This window comes from Phalacrocorax aristotelis, chromosome 23 (genome assembly GCF_949628215.1).
Source record: "Phalacrocorax aristotelis chromosome 23, bGulAri2.1, whole genome shotgun sequence".
In the NCBI taxonomy this organism is placed as follows: Eukaryota; Metazoa; Chordata; class Aves; order Suliformes; family Phalacrocoracidae; genus Phalacrocorax; species Phalacrocorax aristotelis.
This window is the reverse complement of record NC_134298.1, coordinates 5,293,911-5,310,731: the sequence shown is the minus strand read 5'-3', so window position 1 is coordinate 5,310,731 and position 16,821 is coordinate 5,293,911. Positions and strand designations below refer to the sequence as shown.

The window sequence follows — 16,821 nt, the reverse complement described above, 5'->3', positions numbered from 1 at the left end:
AAAACCTTACCAGCTGGCTGATTTGCTTTCTGCTGGAGAAGCAGAGAGACCTTCCAAAATGTGATCTGCCTCATTTTTTTTATTATTATTTTTTTTAAAGGGGGTGAGGGGGGTGGGTTAGAAAGAAAGAAAGTCTTACAGGCAGGAAAAGCAGCCCAGACAATGGTGGATGTGCATCTAGGGCTTGTGCTGTTTCTCCTTTCCCAAGGTTATGTTGCAAGGGGATGGGTGTGCGTCCCCGCACTCCTCTATTGCCATGGCAGGGCCGCTCGGCAGGCGAAGGAGCAGAAAGCAGCTCAGCTGAGAGACTGGCAATTTTATCTTCTTTTTTTTTTTTTTTTTTTCCTTTTTTTCTTTGCAGCGAAATGAGTGGGAGGAAAGGAAGGGGGACCCAGAGCTGGGCTTTTCTTGTGGGGACGATGGGGTGGGTGAGGAGAGGGGGAAAAGGAGGAGAGGGGTGGAAGGAGGAGAGAGGGGGAAAAGCAGGGAAGAGGGGGTAAAGAGGGAAGAGGGAAAAGGGAGGAAAGAGGGAGAAAGGAGGAAAGAGAAAGGGGAAAAACCAACAAAACCAACACACGTTACCTTCAGGAAGGATTTCCACACAGCCTCCCAACCTGTCACCACCCAGGAACTGTTAGAAACAACAACAAGAGCAGAAGCCATGGCAGTTGCCCCGTCCCCCTCCCCTTCCCCAGGGCTCCCAGGCAGCAGCGCCCCGGCCCCAGCCCCTGCCCTCGCCCGTCCCAGCAGCGATCCAGCCCGCCAGCATCTCTCCAGGCAAAGAAGTCTTTGATGGCCAGGGCTGCAGCTCCGACACAATTGACTTTTATTTCCTTTCTATCAAAGTGGTCCTGGAGGAAATGGAGCAGGGTAAAAGAATGATGTCACGGAATTCTCGCTTGTAAACTTTATTGTAACTTTCTTCCGCCGCTTCCAGGTTTAGACAATAGAACAAAGTGATGAAAGAACAACAAAATATATCATTAGTTCCCCCAATAAAGTAATTCACGTATACAGTATACATTCTTTTTCACAGTTAACCTAAAGATCACTTTACAACTTGCTTCACTGTGCGCATGCTAACTAAAGGAGAGAAAAACGCTTTTTTTTCTTGTCTTTTTTTGTCTTTTTTTCCTTTTTTTTGGAAGAGACATTCAAAAATTGTAAACAAAAACAAACCAAAACAAAAAATAAATCCCGAACCAAAGAAAAGAAGAGAAGTAAGGAAAGTAAAGAGAGGAAGAGAGAGAAAGGGAGAGATAACTATAGCATAAATAGGCAGTTTCATGTTGTTGGGATGTTTGTTTCAATAGCTACCTCCAGTACATACAGATAAACCACAACAAAAAAGGTGGAAAATAATAATTAAAAAAAAAAAAGTGCACAAATGTAATTTCACGTAACTCCTATAGCATTGAAAGCTATGTTAATCAACCCACCCCCCAGGAAAGAAGAGAGAGACAGAGAGAAAGACAGAGAGAGAGAGAAAATTTCACAGTCATGTTTTACATAAGCTATTGCGTTACACTACCACTAGTTAATAACTGGCAAAAGGCAGGAGAGACCTCCCGATCACTTTTGCATACTGTTCATTGTATCAAAGGATAATCAGGAAAGTGGTGCTTACAGCTATATTGTTTTACAGCAATAAAAGGTTTTTTTTTTTTTTCCTTTCTCTTTTCTATGCATTGTTGGTTTTTTTCCCACCCCTCCCTTACACTAACTGCCATTAACGTGGGGCTCGGGGGCTCTTCCACCCCAGCAGCGCTTGCCTTTTCAGTCCTTAAAAATCCTTTTATTTCTTGTCCGCCTTCTGTGCTTCCCCTTCCTCGTCCACCTCCTGGGCTCTTTCCATTTTCTGTTTTTCCAGTTCTTCCTGCTCGCATTTGCTGCTGGGAAACTTGTCTTTGTTGTTTTCCTTTTTCCATTTCATCCTCCTGTTCTGGAACCAGATTTTGACCTGCCTTTCTGTCAATCCCAGGGCATGCGAGACCTCGATCCTCCGTTTGCGGGTCAGGTAGGGATTAAATAGAAATTCCTTCTCCAGTTCCAGCGTCTGGTAGCGGCTGTAGGTTTGCCTCCCCCTCCTCCGTCCAGCGGCTGCTGGGGAATTGCAAAGGTTGGGTGGAAGAGGGGAGGAAGAGAAGGAGGTTGAAAGATACATAAACCAGGCTCGGGAATGGGCGCACACAGGCTCACACCAGCTCACACACACTCGCACCAGCTCACACACACTCGCACCAGCTCACACACACTCGCACCCGCTCACGCACACACTCAGACACACACACTCAGACACACACACACGCACACACACAGGCACGGGAGGGGGAGGAAGAAAGGACTCGCAGGAGCAAAGGCAGGAAGCAAACAGGGAGAGGGAAAGGCTCCTGTAGAATATTATAAAAGGGAAGATGGTTATAAAGGGAAGGGGTGATGGTGGCGGGGGGGGGGGGGGGGGGGCACCCACCAGCCCACTCCGAGCAGCTACAGCTAAAGCCTGCACTTGCACACTTATTATTACCCGAACCACAACAGCAACAACAACAACAGGCTCCGGCTCTTTGGGATCCAGCAACAAAACAAAACAAAACAAAAAAACCAAAAGAGAAAAAGGCAAAAGCTGCAGCCCGGGGAGAGCTAGCAGCACCACCGAAATCCCAAATCAAACGCAAAACAAAAATGAAGGAGCCTTTTAAGGCTATAAAAGTGCCATAAACTTTAAGGACGCTTCCTTCCACAGAAAGCCCGGCTCGCTCAGCCCCCAGAAGAAAAGGTCTCCTTCAGGGTAATTAAACTATAAAGCAATTTACAAGTGCAAAAGTTTACCCCCATAAAGCAGTAAAATACAGTCACTGGGGAAGAAAAAGGGAGCGAAAGAAAGCAAGCAAGCAAGAGGGGCAGAAAGAAAGCAAGAGGGCTACTTTATGGGCTCAGGAAATGCCTCCTCGCTGTCCTTTCCATCTCGCCTCACCTTGCGGTCGCATCCAGGGGAAAAGCTGGGTCGGAGAAGGGCTTTGCTCCGAGCTCTCCGCCTCCTCTCCAAGGCCGCTGGCAGCAAGCTTGCAGTCCGTGTACTGCACCAAGTCCGACTCCTGGGCGCTGAAGAGGCTCTGCCTTTGCAAGGGGTCGTAGCCATAGAAGTTGCTGGGGTCCCCATGGCACGCCACGGCGCAGGGATTCTGTTGGTAAGGGGAGCTGGAGAGTGAGGATGCTCCGTGGTAAAACTCCTGGATTTGGGTCGGATGCTGGAAGGTGCCCCCCGTGCTGGGTCCGTACACCACCGTGGGTCTGCCCCCAAGATCCTGAGCGAACCCACAGTCATAGTAATTGGGACGCAAGGAGTCCCCGGTTTTGTATTTGGAGAAGAGTGAGTTGACAAAATAAGAGCTCATTTTAATTTAAATAAGAATATTTGTTTGGAGGAGGAAGAAAAGGGAAGGAAAAAAAAAAAAAAAAAAAAAAGGCAACCAAACCAGACCACGGGAATCTATTAGCAAAAAAAGAAAGCGCTAAGATGCTAAGCAACGACAGTTTGTGATTTCCAGGAATATAAAAGGAGGATATAATCAAAACTCTAAGCCTGCATGATATTGAATTCTTTCCTCCCCCCCCACCCCTAAAAAAAAAAAAAAATCGCCACTTAAAGAGTTCTCGCTTTACATTTCCAAGAAGAGATGCCAGTTCATAAACAGTTTTCAGTGATTTACTTCAGCGCAAATGAGTTGTTTCATATTTTGCAGTGTCTTTTCATGATCATTTGCATCTATTACCAAAACCTCATCCTATTGGCTTCTCCTTACTCCACACGGACTCTGCACTGCATGATTGTGAAAGGAAGAGTGTGAGAGAATAAAGAAGGAAAAGCAAGCGAGGGGGAGCGAGAGAGGGAGAGGGAGCGAGAGAGAGAGAGAGGGAGCGAGAGGGGAAGGGAGAAGGAGGTGGGGTGAATATACGGATTAAATATGTTTAACTACCTACATTAATGAGATATCGCTCGCCTCACAACAAATCACATACCTAGACCACCCAAAAGATTGATTTTTGGGGAGTGTTGGAAAATTAAAGAGAAGCGCTCGCAGTCGTTAATTTCAAAATTTTAACGAGGCAGTTTTAGCCTTTTTAAATGTCAGGGTCGCTTTGGAAAACTGTAAAAGAACACGATTTAATTGCTACCAGTTTTAAAAGGTCCTATAAATGTAATTGGTATTTTAATACAAGTTATCAAATCATACAGCTTCTTACCCTAAACATATTTTAAAACAAACGAGGTAGTCATATTTAACATTTTAATGATCAATTTCCTTATTATTGATAAAGGTTTAACTATCACATGAAGGGAATTGCATTTGTAATAGCCCCAAAAAAGGCTGTAAACTGTTTAACAAACTATAAAACGCCATAAAGCCGGGGATGTTGTTGTTGTTTATACCGCACTACATAAAAGCCGTTAGGATTTTACGAGTTCGTTCCTCTACTGCTATAAACCAGAGGTTTCGATTGGACCCGTCCGCATTACAGCGAGATGTTGAGGTGTCAATATTGAATTAAAATGATTATAGTTTTTCATATATACCATTGACTTTTTGTGGCTCTCCCGCAGCCCCCTCCCTGCCTCCTCCCCCGCCGAGGACTTGCTCAAGACGTGGCCGGGGATGATTGCGAACTAAAAGTATTGTGTCGCTTATCGCACCCCGAACAGAACCTTTATGGTCAGGAACTGATGGCTGTTCCCCACCTCACCCCCTCCTCAATAACTTCAATTTTTTTTTTGGTGGTTTTTCTTTTTTTTTTTTTTTTTTTTTGCATGATACTTCTAATGAAAACTGGGGAGGGGAGGGGGTGGGGTAAGGGAGAGAGGCGAGAGGCTTTCTATTTTATTGGCATTTGGTAACAACGGAGCAAACTTACCCCTAAGATGCCAACGCTGCAATTTTCCACCATCTAAACACACAGGGGGTAGATTTTGAAATTCATTTATCGCAGTCAGCAAATATTACCGAGACGTATTTCAGCTAATAACGACACCAAACCCTCCCAACCCAAAGGCTCCCCGACACCCACGACGCCCCTCCAAGCCCCTCGCAATGCCAGCTATATTTTTCAATCCTTCAACCTTCAATAGGAGTTAAAGGCACTCTTTTAAACCTCTATTTTCTCCCTCCCCCCCTTGCCCTAGGTGGATTTCTGCTGCTTCCCATCGCATCCGTCTGCGCGGTTTTGACACGAGAAAGGTGAATTAAAGAGGGTTTCTCTCGTCCTGCCTTCAACTGAGGGACAATTTTCCACCTCCACAACATGGAAAAGAGGAAAAAGTTGAAAGGTTTCCGTTAGTCTGCCTTGCCAGGGCTTTGGTAAAGAAATACTTGGATTCAAATTGGCAGTGGGAATAGGCAGGGAATTAAGGAAGACAGCAAGAGAGAAAGGGAGAAAGAAAGAAAGAAAACAAAGATAGCAACGGAATAAAACTTTAAAACCATCCTTAGAGAAATAATTTAAGTAAATACGTTTCCTTTATTTTGTGTAGGGATCATTTCAGTCGAGTCTAAGAGCCTTTTCAAGTAATTATTGTTGTTGGAGCACTTGCAGTGGTATAATTAAGGCTTCTCCCCCCCTAAAAGACAAGTTAACATTTTATTTTTCTCAAGACTTTTATTGTCGATTGAGCAGATTTTGGTTTCATCTTTGAACATAAAACCCCAGAAATGGTGCGCAGAAGTAAACAGAGCTCCGCAGCCTGGCGTGGGGATGCTCGATGCTAGAATTTTCAGGAAAGGAAGAAGAAAAAAAAAAGAATCGACTAAAGTATTTCTGGAAGGGAAGCTCTCTTCTTCTCTGTGTATTTAGAAGCGTACTCCCATCTAATCAAGTTTGTAAAGTAAAAAATAGCCGGAATTCCCGTTCATCCGCGGACCCCGAGAAGGCAGGAGTGAAGTTGCTCTTGGAAGTTAACATTTTTATCAAGTGCAGTAGAATTTTATGGTCGTGATGTGATGGTAACTCACCAACGCACCAGAAATCAATGGCTGATCTTAAATCATTCATATACTGTACTCAGCTTCCTGATGAAAGGAAAATGTTTCTATTATAAGAAAAAACAAGTGGGGATGTGTGTGCGTGTGTGTGTCTGTGAGAGAGAAGATAATTTATAAATACCCAGTGGAGGAAAGATTTATTAGGAATTCACAAGGAAAAAAAAAAAGAACCCCAAACCCTTTCCTAGGTAACCCTTAACTTTTCACTACTCTGCATTTTACTGAACGCCCAAGGGCAGGGGGTTCTGTATTTCCCCATCTACTGCTGTTTACATTCGTATTTAATTTTGCAGCATTTAAACAGAGTCTTGAGAGGCTTAAACTTTGCTTTTTAAAACAACACCTCGCATCCTGCTCTGTCGTGTGTATCGGTTTAATTTGTTACATTCTTTCCCAGGATGCTGCGTGTTGGAGGACGGGCGTATTTTCTGGTGTAACTTCGGAGGAAGATTTATTCAGAAAATACCTGTTTATAACAATTTGAAAGAAAAACTATATTGAAATGATCGCCACCACTCCTTTCTACCTTATTTCTAGCTGAATTTGTAGCTGAAGGGCTGGGACGTCTGAATAATTTTTGTCCTGTAATTTTGAAGAAACAAAGGCCAAAATAAAAGTGAACTAACGGAGTTCAAAGTTTCCATTTTTGCTGCTATTGCGGCAGTGGAGTATTCGTACGTCTCGCAAAACGCGGTCAGTTACTAGCATTTTGGATTGATTTACTATTTTGTAGCATTTAAAAATATTTCCAAACATATTAAGTGAAGACCTTGGGCAAGGAGCGGTAGCGTTACCCGAAGACGGAGCAACTACACCAAAAATGACCGGTTCAACTTCTAGAAAGCAAATAGTAGGGTTTGTTTTTTCCGGCGATGGCTTTGAATCTAAAACATGTAAAATAAAGAGCCGAGAAAGCGCAGATCATCCTAACGGCTTAGGTAAATGTCCTGATCGTGCCTTTGCCCCCGAAATCGCGGAGCCGCTCCCTTCTCCCGTCCTGCAAACGTCAACCTTCGGTTCGGAGATAACCGAGCTGGCCTCCCACCTCCACCCGAACCAGACTAGATTGGTTTGCTTTTTTTTTTTTTTAATTTCTCCCCTTCAGACGAACATTTAAAATAGATGCGTGTCCCACCTCTCACCGCATCCCAGCTCAGAGCCTCCAGATTAACTCTTTTGTTGTGGTGGTTTTTTGGTCTTTGTTTTTTGTTTTGGTTTTGTTGTTTTTTTTTTTTCCCAGCCGCACATCATTTACCCTCGCCGGGAAAAAATAGATGTAACCTATAAAATCGGCAAAACAGCTATAATTAACCCTATATTTTATGCCTGGGGATTATTCATGCTCGCCAGCAAACAGCCCGCTTGCCGCCGCTGATGACATCAAGGTGTTACGCGGCCGAGCGCGGGAGACGCGCGTCATGCGTGGAGCAAGGGCGCCACCTCGCGGCCGAGCGCGGAGCCGCAGCCGCGCGGGGAGCCGGGGGCGCGTTCCTTGGAGATTCGCGGGGGGCAGGGGGAAAAAAAGGGTGGTAGGGGGATCCCGCTTGGGCCTGGGGAAGTAAAACCAGGCAAAAGCGATGGGAGGCGAGGGAGAAAAAGGCAAAGCTCGTCCCGCCTCCCCGCCCCGCAGCGCTGAAGTTTTCCGCGCAGAAAGCTCCACCATCCAGTCGTTCTCCCCGGCAATAAAAGAGGGAAAATGGGTTTGCTTTTGAAAACCACTATTGTTTCAAATTCCGAGACTAAACAATTGGTCATTCTGCTCTGGAGGGGGAAGGCCAGGGCTGTAAACCGATAAAGAGCTTCCCAAGCCCAGACGTCTCGCCAGAACTTCGAGTGTGTGAGCGTGGGGGTGCCTCTGTGTGTGTGTTGTTGTTGTTGTGGGCATGGCTCGGCATTCTGGCAGCCTGGAATTGCTTTAAAGGAAAAAGAAAATTAAAAAAAAAAGAAGAAGAAGAAGAAAAAAGAAGAAGGGGGGGGGGGGGGGAAGAACAAAGGGAATCATCCAGAGCGCTGGATTTTCACGGCATCTGCAAGAGAAGAATAAATTAGCAAAAGTCCCTCCCCACCTTTTCTCTCCCTCCCCCCCCCTTACTTTCTAACTACCCCCTCCTTTAGGAAAAAAAAAGAAGAGGGGAACTTTGTATGTGACTGAAGCAGAAACAAGAGCATTTACACGTTGGGCTTCCCCACATTCCCGAGTCGTTGTAGTAATTTAGGAGTTCCTGAAAGTTTTCTTGCACTGTTTGCTTTACAGCCGTTTAGTTCCTTAACCTTCAGAAATTTATACCCTATAAAGTTTTATAGCGGTCATATTCTTTTATTGCAGCACACTGCACTGAATTTTCCTTTTTTTTTTTTATGACAAGTTACTTCCCTTTCTCTCTCTTCCCTCAGTAAGGTCCAAATATCTTTCTTCTTCTTTTGTTTTCTTTTCAGAGCTGCCCCAAAGAAAGGATTTTTTTTAAGAAGTGAAATATTGCCCTTTAGAGCGCCCATTATGTTAAAAATTAGTGGAAAGAGATTCTCGGTTGTATTTCTCACTACCTGCTTCCTGCAGGGCTGAGCAGGTCTTAGGGTTTGTTTGTTTTTTAAATATAGAGATAGAAACACTTTCCAAGCGCTTGTATTTCTTCATGAGCAATAAAATGTCAAACGAATTTAGAGACGGAATTATAGGAACCGCTCATTGAGCCCTCGGAAAAAGGAACCGCGTGTCAAATCCGAGGTGATGCCAAGCGGGGAAAGCGGGGTGGGGTTTCCCACTGTTTGTTTTGGGTTTCTAATTTTTCTTAAGTACCGTTTTCCTTGGGCGGGAGGGGAATAAACCAAAGAAAGTCAAATAAAGCCCGTCCACTCCGCGCCTTTCCTTCTGGTCCCCTAAGGCTGCTGGGGAACGTAAAGATTAAACCCTCAAAACCAAACAAATAAACCAGCGAACAAACAAGCAACCACCGGTAAATGTAAGGAGAGGTGAACTATCTCCAATTTAAAGGATAAAATAAGTTGAAAAATAATTTAGAAACGCGGCAAGTTCGCGTGGGACCGAGCAAGCACTTGCTGCACCACAGAGGGATTATTTCCATTTATCTCTGGACCTTTTTTTTTTAACCTAAGCAAAAATTGATTCTTATAATACACTTAACGAGCCACTAAAGAACGCAGGAAAACACAATGAAAATATTTCTGAAATTTTAGATGAAGCCGTATAACACAATGACGTATAGGTGCTGTTGTTCTAAAATCGATTTTTATTCTGGAGCATTAAACATCTCTGGAAAATACATCCGGGCTGATGCTACAGGAGACAGTTTTTCCAACATTTTAAAAGTAAGCATATTTCCTAATAAAACGAACTAACATTTAAAATTCTATTTTAAAAGAACCTCATATTGTCGTCTTAAAAATATCCGCTCTTTACCACAACTCTAAAGAAAGTGAAAAACGTTTCTAAATCCTAGAGGCCGATGGGTCGCAAACATCAATTAAGTCATGGATACGCTTCTGAAAAATATAGTAAGGAGGATTTAGGCAAGTCCATACTCAGTTCCAGATATGAGGAATAGATCTATTCAGCATGAAGCAGATTTGAAATCCATCCATCCTTGAGAAGAATCAAACAAAACCGAAAAAAAGTTGACTGCCCGGCTTAAAAACAGCTAAAGCATCTTTTTCAACCCACTATCTTTTTTTTTTCTTTTTTCTTTCTTTTTTTTTAATAAATCCGGATTTAGAGAAATGGTCGTGCTGCCACCCACTTTTTTGCTCCCAGCTCAAAATGTCTCCGAAACTGCTTTTCTTAATCGAGTTTCGAGGAAGGAGATTAGGGGCTTTGACACAGGGTGAAGTTTGGTTACATTTAACTCCCTCCGGCGTGAGGACAGTTAAATTTTGAAGCCCCCGAGGAGCTACTTCGTGATGGAAAGTTTTATATAAGAAAGTCTGGGCATTAAAAATCATAACAGTAATTAAAAAGAAACAACCCAAAACTTTCTGAGGAATGGTCTTAACCACCTAAGGTCTGGTTTCTGGTCGAGTGGAAGATTTTTTTTTACCCCTTTCCAGAGGAATTGAAGTGGTGGAGATTTCAGTGCACCGAGGGGCAGCTACTTGATCCTTATCTCTGGATTTGGGGGGGGGTGTGGGGGTGTGGAGGGGGGAAAAAAAAAGCAGAAACACTTCCAAAACCGCAAATCTGCCTATCGCTTCTTCCCAGAGCAATCCCTGGTCAGCAGATAAAAGGGGTCTCACAAAACCTAACGCGAAGGATATACAAGTCAGTCGCTTCTGAAATCAGATTTGCACTGGTTCGTTGAGATATACAGCAGAAATAAATGTATTTTCTCTATTTTTTCCCACCCTATTAAAACAAGCCGCCTTACACTCGCCTTGTTCCTAGAAAGCCTCCTGGCAGCTAAATATACAAATTTGCACACGAAGAAAACGAGAGAGGTTTATTTCGATATTTTCCATCCACTATCAACTGCAGAACTCTTCGCATACTTAAAAAGCCACAGTAGAAACAGAAAACGAGCTTCAACATTCACAGAAACACAACCACAAACACAGTTTACAATACCCACCATATAATCAACTGGTACTAAACCCCCCCCAATTCCCCCCACCTCCCGTGTCCCCCCCCTCCAACCCTCCCTTCCCAAAACAAAGTTAAGTCTTACAGAGATAAAGGGAAAACAGTCCCGCACGGGCGGGTTGGAGAAACCTCCCGTGGATCTGTCAGATGCGAAATCAGCTCCGGCCGCATGACATGAGCCCAGCAAGGTCTATATTTGTTACTCGAAACGCTTCTTCGGGGTGAGGATGAGGATGGGGGGAGGGAGTGGGGAAGAGCAGAGCATCCCCCGGTGCCACCCGCGGGACGAGGCTCCTTCCCCGGGGAGGCGGCGGGCCCCGGCCCCAGAGGGAAGCGGGTTGCAATGGGAAAACACGCCGGGAGCTGGCTTCAGGCGGAAAAAAAACCCCAAAACAAACCCCAAACCCAACCCCAGCCCAACAAAACCCCACCGACATTCAAGTATTAAAAGCATCTCAGCAAACGGGAGGGGGGAAAAAAACACACGGGCTAGGGTTGGCACTTTATCTCTGCAACAGCCTACTGCTTTAGGAAAAGTCAATTCACAATAAATTATAAATATGCTAGCACTAAGAACACAACCTTCCCCTCCCTTATAGCTCTACTAAGGTAGTTTTTTAACTAGAAAATCCCATTCTTCCTCTCCTCTAAAAGTTAGGAATAAGTTGGCAGGGGTTCTTCCGCCCCTTTTTCTCCTAAATAATTTACAATGCGGCTCCGAGAGTGCCCCACACACACTCCCTCGCCTCCCTCCCCGTCTTTTCTCCTCTTCCAAGTGACCCAGTATAAAACTACCAGATGAGGAGGTTTGCCTGTAAAGCTCCTACTAAACTTTCAGGTCAAAGTCACATATCTGCCATGGCACGATTCAAATAAAAATCCCGCCTAATAGTACAAATTTAAAAATAAAAAAGGGGGGGGGGGGAACCCAGCGCGGTTGGGAGTTGGGCTGTCATTAGCCCACTACCCGGGTATAAAGTTGGCGAATTGAAAATGATTTGTTGGGTGCAATTAAACTCAAGTCTTACGAATGTGTCTGTCTTGAAGTAGTTTAATTAAATCGTCTGGTTCCTTGGCCGGCTCAACGTGTGAGTGAGGGTGGGAGTGTGTGTGTGCGCTGGGGTGTTGTGAATGTTATAGAGAATCATTGTCCTTACGTGGATAAAGAAAGACAGCGAGGTTTGGTGGGGGCTTGGGCCGGGGTTGTTTGGGGCCGGTTGTTTTTTTTGCCGTCTTGCTTTCCGTGGAGAAAATGCGAGCAGAGAAAGCTGCTGCTCAGACAGGAGCCTGTGTCTGTGTTACACTGCAGGGAGAAGAAAAGAGAAGGGGCGGGGGGGGGGGAGAAAATAGAGAAAGAAAACAAGAGAACTGAAACAAAACCCAGCATGTGTCCCCAAAAAGGAGCTGCAGTTTTGGCTAAGTTGCCTCCTACGTGGGAATACTAAGAAGATAAAAAGGAATAATAAGCAACATCTCGCATGCAAAGGTGGAGATGGGGGACGGGGAGAGTTTCCCCTCGTGTTTGGGGGGTTGGCAGTGGGGGTGCGCGGCCGCGGAGGCAGGGAGCTGGGGGGAAGGGGGGGATGCTGCTTTTCTTTTTTTTTTCTTTTTTTTCCTTCCTTTTTTTTTTTTTTTTTTTTCATTCTTTGCCCTGTTCCTTGTTCATTTTCTTCATTTTCATCCTTCGGTTCTGAAACCAGATTTTGACTTGTCTCTCACTCAGGTTGAGGAGTCTGGCCACTTCGTGTCTACGGTCCCTCGTCAGGTACATATTGAATAAAAACTCCTTCTCTAGTTCCAGGGTCTGGTATTTGGTGTAAGGGCATCGTTTTTTCCTGGAGGAACGGGCGTGAAGCCAGCTGGCAGCTGGGTTGGCTGAAAGAAAAGCAGCGAGATCAATACGATGCAGCTTGAGTGTTTCTCAGAAGGTTTTAATCATGCCATCAAATATTAAGATTATACGTACGCATATGCACGCCCGGGTGAAAACCGCTGCCTGCCAGAGGAGTTAGCAGCAGAGGCCGTATGAAAATCACACGGGATGGTCAGGGAGAGCACAGGCTTTCCAGATGGGGGGGGGGCCCGATCCCGAAATACCGCCGCACACGCACCCCGTCCCTCCCGGGTGGGTGGGGGGGTGGGGTGAGGGGTGGTCCTGGGACCCCCGGACAGGCGGCTCCGTGCGTTCTGTACCCACAGACCTGTGTCCGCGCACAGCCCTGCCTGTGCGCACACGCGTGTCTGCGCGCACGCCTGCCCCCGCACACGCATGTTCCCGCGCACAGCCGTGTCTGCGCGCACACGTATGTTTGGGTGCACACGTGCCGCTGGCAGAGCTCCCCCCACTTTTCCCCAGGTCCACCTATGCCAGGTGAACACCCACACGCGCTTATAGCTTTGCATATCGCCCATCTGCACGTTACGCCCGCCATATACAAAGAAACGAATGCAAAAATCATATATATTCTGATTTTTTTTTTCCTTCAGATGTGTTTTGCCACGTGTCTACAGATTTACTCCTATAGACAGATCGCGCAGAAAAAGAGCAGAGAGAGGAGGTCTGGAGAAACCTTTCATAAATCCTGCCTTTTCTTTTTTACTATGTGGCAAGAAAGGGTCCCGATGCAATAAACATCCTCCGAGGGCTGGGTGGACTCTGCTGCCGGAGATCTGGACAGCGTTACCCAGAGACATGGACATTTGCAGGGCTGCAAATGCAGCCAGAAATAAATAACAGGCTGCCCGTCAGCCTCGCGTGTGGGAGAAGCTACGTGGGAATCTTTTGCAAAAAGGACATTTCAGGGATTAGCCTGTTCGGGGGAGGGGGTGGGGGGAGAAAACAACATTTTGGGAGCAGAAACCACCCCCACGGAGCCGGCAGTGGTGAAGGTCGCACCCAGAGGTGAAGTGGGTTTAGGGTAAATAATAGAGCATTTACTAATCACATGCAAATATTAGCTGACCGTTGGGTAACTGAGAGGCGGGAAGGAGTAAAACGAAGGGTTATAGGCAGACCACGTATTTCTATTTTATTTCCTTTACCTCCTCTGAAATTATGACTGGAGCCATAAACCTTTACACCAATTAAATGGACCATTATAAATATATACATACACACACGCGCGGGCCATCAGAACGTTTCCTCTACGTAAAATGAAATATATTGAATATTTTTTAAAAAATAATCCGGTTAATCTTCCCCTGTAAGTACTGCCTCTTACAAATTTGCACGGCTATTTCCTTAATGTAATTGACTTGATCTAATATGCAGAATTAAATATTAAAGAGGAAGAAAGCTGTTAATAATTGATACTGTTAATCCTGCTACCCGCCCTTTAATGGCAACGGAGGGCTCTGCTTCAGAGCAGATTTTTATTCGGTTTGGGTTTATTTTTTGGTCGTATCTCGGAGAGTTAAACTGTAAGATATTTTAAACGCCGACGTTGCCTCGTCTATCCACTGCACACAAATCCCTAAACAGGAAAGGGGACGGGAAGAGGTCCTGGCACATCTTTTCTTTAAAATCCAGCAAATAAATTAACGGATCCCCGTGCCGTACACAGGGCGGGGGTTCATTATTGCGAAATACTTTCAAAAATTGAAAGAGTCAGGGAAATTGGTGGGAGTACTTTCTGCAAAACAGCTCCGTCTTCCAGCCCTGGCAGGCTCTCAACATCAGCCCAAATTAAACTATTATTTAAAAGAAAATATGCGTCGTAACCACATGCCATAGAAACCACACAGCATCCTCTTAGCGCGGGTCCCTGCACTTACTTATAACTTAATAACGTTTTCTTGGACAAGATTTTTATATATTCAATTTCAGGGACATTGAGCACAGAACCTGGATATTTAATTCTCTCAAACCATTCACCTCACGGTTGCAGTTTGTTCTGGATCTCTGCCCAGTACAATAGAAAAGGACTTTCTTTTTGTGTGTGTGTGAGTGTGTGTGCGCCTGTGTGGCTGCGTGCAAGTTAAATGCTGAGGGGGGGGAAATGTCACCATAACATCCTGCACAAGGAGGGGAGGAAATCATGAGGGGAGAGAATATACTGTATTTTTGATCGTACGGTGGCAATGGCAATCTCTGTTGCTGCTCCACGTTGGAGGGGAGGGGGTGGAAAGAGAAGTTAATTCAAGGGGAAAAAGAATGGCTGTGTCAGTGCGTCCTGCACAGCCTGCGAGTTCTCCCCTCGGCGGGGGCTGCTCCTCTGCCAGTTTGGGAAACTTCGGCTTTCACTGCAAAATATTTACCGTGGGGGTGAAGCCAAGTTTGTCCCCCCGCTCGGGCTTTGGCTCCGGTTTACCTTTTCTGATGGAAACCAGGTACCAACCAGAGCGGCGCGAGGTGAAGATACGGATTCTTTCGTACCCAAACGCCATTGCATTATTATTATTATCATTACTATTATTACAACTATTACCATTATTATTAATAATAGCCTTATTAATAGCATTATTGATAGCATTATAAAATATTTTCAAAGCGAATGAATTTTTTTTTCTATATTTCAGGGGAAAAAAGACAAGGCAGTTCGCGGAAAAAGCACATGCCGAAGTTTAACTGTTTCCCCAACCTGCCTACATTACAAATACAAGCTAATTAAGTTGGAAGCAGCCCCCTCCCTCCTTTTCTTTTTTTTTTTTTAACTAGGAAGGAGCGTGGTTTTGAAATATTCTTACCCTGAACCGTTATATTTAACAAACGATTAAAAAAAACAAAAGCATGCAAACAAACGAACAAGTAGGAGGAATTAAAAAAAGAGACCGCCAGCAAAAGCCCGAGGGGAGCCGAGGCGGGATGAGCCGGGGTCTGCCGGGGTCCCCCGGAGCGGCGGGCACGGAAAAGCCCCCGCTGCTGTTTACTTCCCCCACGTGAACTTTTCCTCGGTAATTTCTCCTCTTTTCCCCCTTCTTCTGCTTCTTCTTCTTCTCCTACCCCCCCCCCCCGCCGCCCCCCGTTCCCTGCCCGTCTCCCCGACATTCGCGGCTCCCCCCGGCCCTCCCCGGCCCCGCCGCCCGCACCCGCGCAGATTTACTCCCGCTTACTAAAGTGGTCTCTGCTGCCGGAGCCAGCGCTCTGTAGGAAAGAGGATGACTCGCTCCAGCTTTTGTCCGCTCTGGACTCTGTTTAAGCTGAGAGACGACGCTCATTTTTATTTTTATTTTTATTTACCGGCAGAGACAATGCCACCCCTCTCCCCTCCCCACCTCTCCCCTTAGGTTGGCATCAGCAAGCTGAGACTTTTCTTTAAGCCCTGATTTTAAACTTTACGCAGCATTGTCCCCTTTTATTGCACCTCCTCCAGCTTTTATACTGTTTACTTCCTCACTTTTATAACTTACTTTGATCTGTCCTGTCTTTGTCTTCGCTTCCTTCACAAACTTTATTGTCCTCGAAGCTGGGCCTTTGATTGGAAACGATCCCTTCCCTTGCAGCAGAAGTTTCTAAATTGTACTCCTGTGTTCCCTGTTTATGGACATCCCCGGGACGGCCCAGCAGCGGCTCTGCCTTAACAGATCCCTGCCCGGGGAGGTTCTCTGCTCTGGGTACTGGATCCAGCCAGCTCCGTAGATACCTGCTATCAGATGGGACGCTTTGATGTTGAATATATGGATGGTAGACGGCAGGAAGGGTACCAGAAGAATGTGGATTCAAAGGAGTCCAGGAGGCGCTGAAAACTGGAGGTTTTGGCTGAAAACTACAGGAGGGGAATTCTAGATGCTCATTGTGCCCAGCTTGCCTGGAACTTGTATATTGCCCAGATGAAAATTTAGCTGAAGGCGAGTCTTCACTTTCATGACTTATAATAGAGTCGACATAATAATTGCTAAGAGTCCCAGAAATGGACATTCTCAGACATCATACAAAGCACGGTTCAATGAAGGGAAAAAAATATATAGGACAGATCTAGATTTGTACTCTACCCCCTTCTCCAACTTCCCAGCCAACAAAGTACAGTTGGGCTGCTGTGTTGTGAGCTCCCAGCAAAATGATTGGTCAAACTTTTTTCGTGTGCCTGATAAAGCGTCAGTCTCGGCGTAAATCAATCGAAGCCGAGGGGGCTGCGCTGCGCTGTCATCCGCCCTTGCATTCCATATCAAGGATGGATTGTTTTATGTTTATGCAATGTTGCAAAACGTCAGGAGTTTCGAAAAGCCACCAAACGGGCAGAGCTGGGGCTAATATCC

At 45.5% G+C, this 16,821-nt stretch overlaps 2 protein-coding genes and 1 long non-coding RNA gene across 5 annotated transcripts; 1 reads left to right on the top strand and 2 right to left on the bottom strand.

The window, feature by feature from the left end:
• Window positions 1–892: 892 nt before the first annotated feature.
• HOXB8 (homeobox B8) lies at window positions 893–5,707 on the bottom strand. 3 transcript variants are annotated; one of them, XR_012664188.1, is made up of 2 exons: window positions 2,975–3,056; window positions 893–2,390 (listed from the first exon to the last, which is right to left on the bottom strand). XR_012664188.1 is itself a non-coding variant. In XM_075116938.1 (2 exons), exons 1-2 carry the CDS (start codon window positions 3,393–3,395, stop codon window positions 1,796–1,798), a joined length of 729 nt encoding a protein of 242 aa, XP_074973039.1. In that variant the 5' UTR covers window positions 3,396–5,707; the 3' UTR covers window positions 893–1,795. The 3 variants fall into 3 exon arrangements, 2 of the variants coding, with proteins under 2 accessions (XP_074973039.1, XP_074973040.1); XM_075116938.1 differs by having other exon boundaries at window positions 893–2,103; window positions 2,975–5,707; XM_075116939.1 differs by having other exon boundaries at window positions 893–2,100; window positions 2,975–5,707.
• LOC142067931 (uncharacterized) lies at window positions 1,904–6,658 on the top strand. Its single transcript, XR_012664189.1, has 3 exons — window positions 1,904–2,017; window positions 5,180–5,234; window positions 6,433–6,658. It is a non-coding gene; the product is annotated as an uncharacterized LOC142067931 (long non-coding RNA).
• Window positions 6,659–12,216: 5,558 nt separating this feature from the next.
• HOXB9 (homeobox B9) lies at window positions 12,217–16,610 on the bottom strand. Its single transcript, XM_075116937.1, has 2 exons — window positions 15,976–16,610; window positions 12,217–12,501 (listed from the first exon to the last, which is right to left on the bottom strand). Exons 1-2 carry the CDS (start codon window positions 16,481–16,483, stop codon window positions 12,266–12,268), a joined length of 744 nt encoding a protein of 247 aa, XP_074973038.1. The 5' UTR covers window positions 16,484–16,610; the 3' UTR covers window positions 12,217–12,265.
• Window positions 16,611–16,821: the final 211 nt, after the last annotated feature.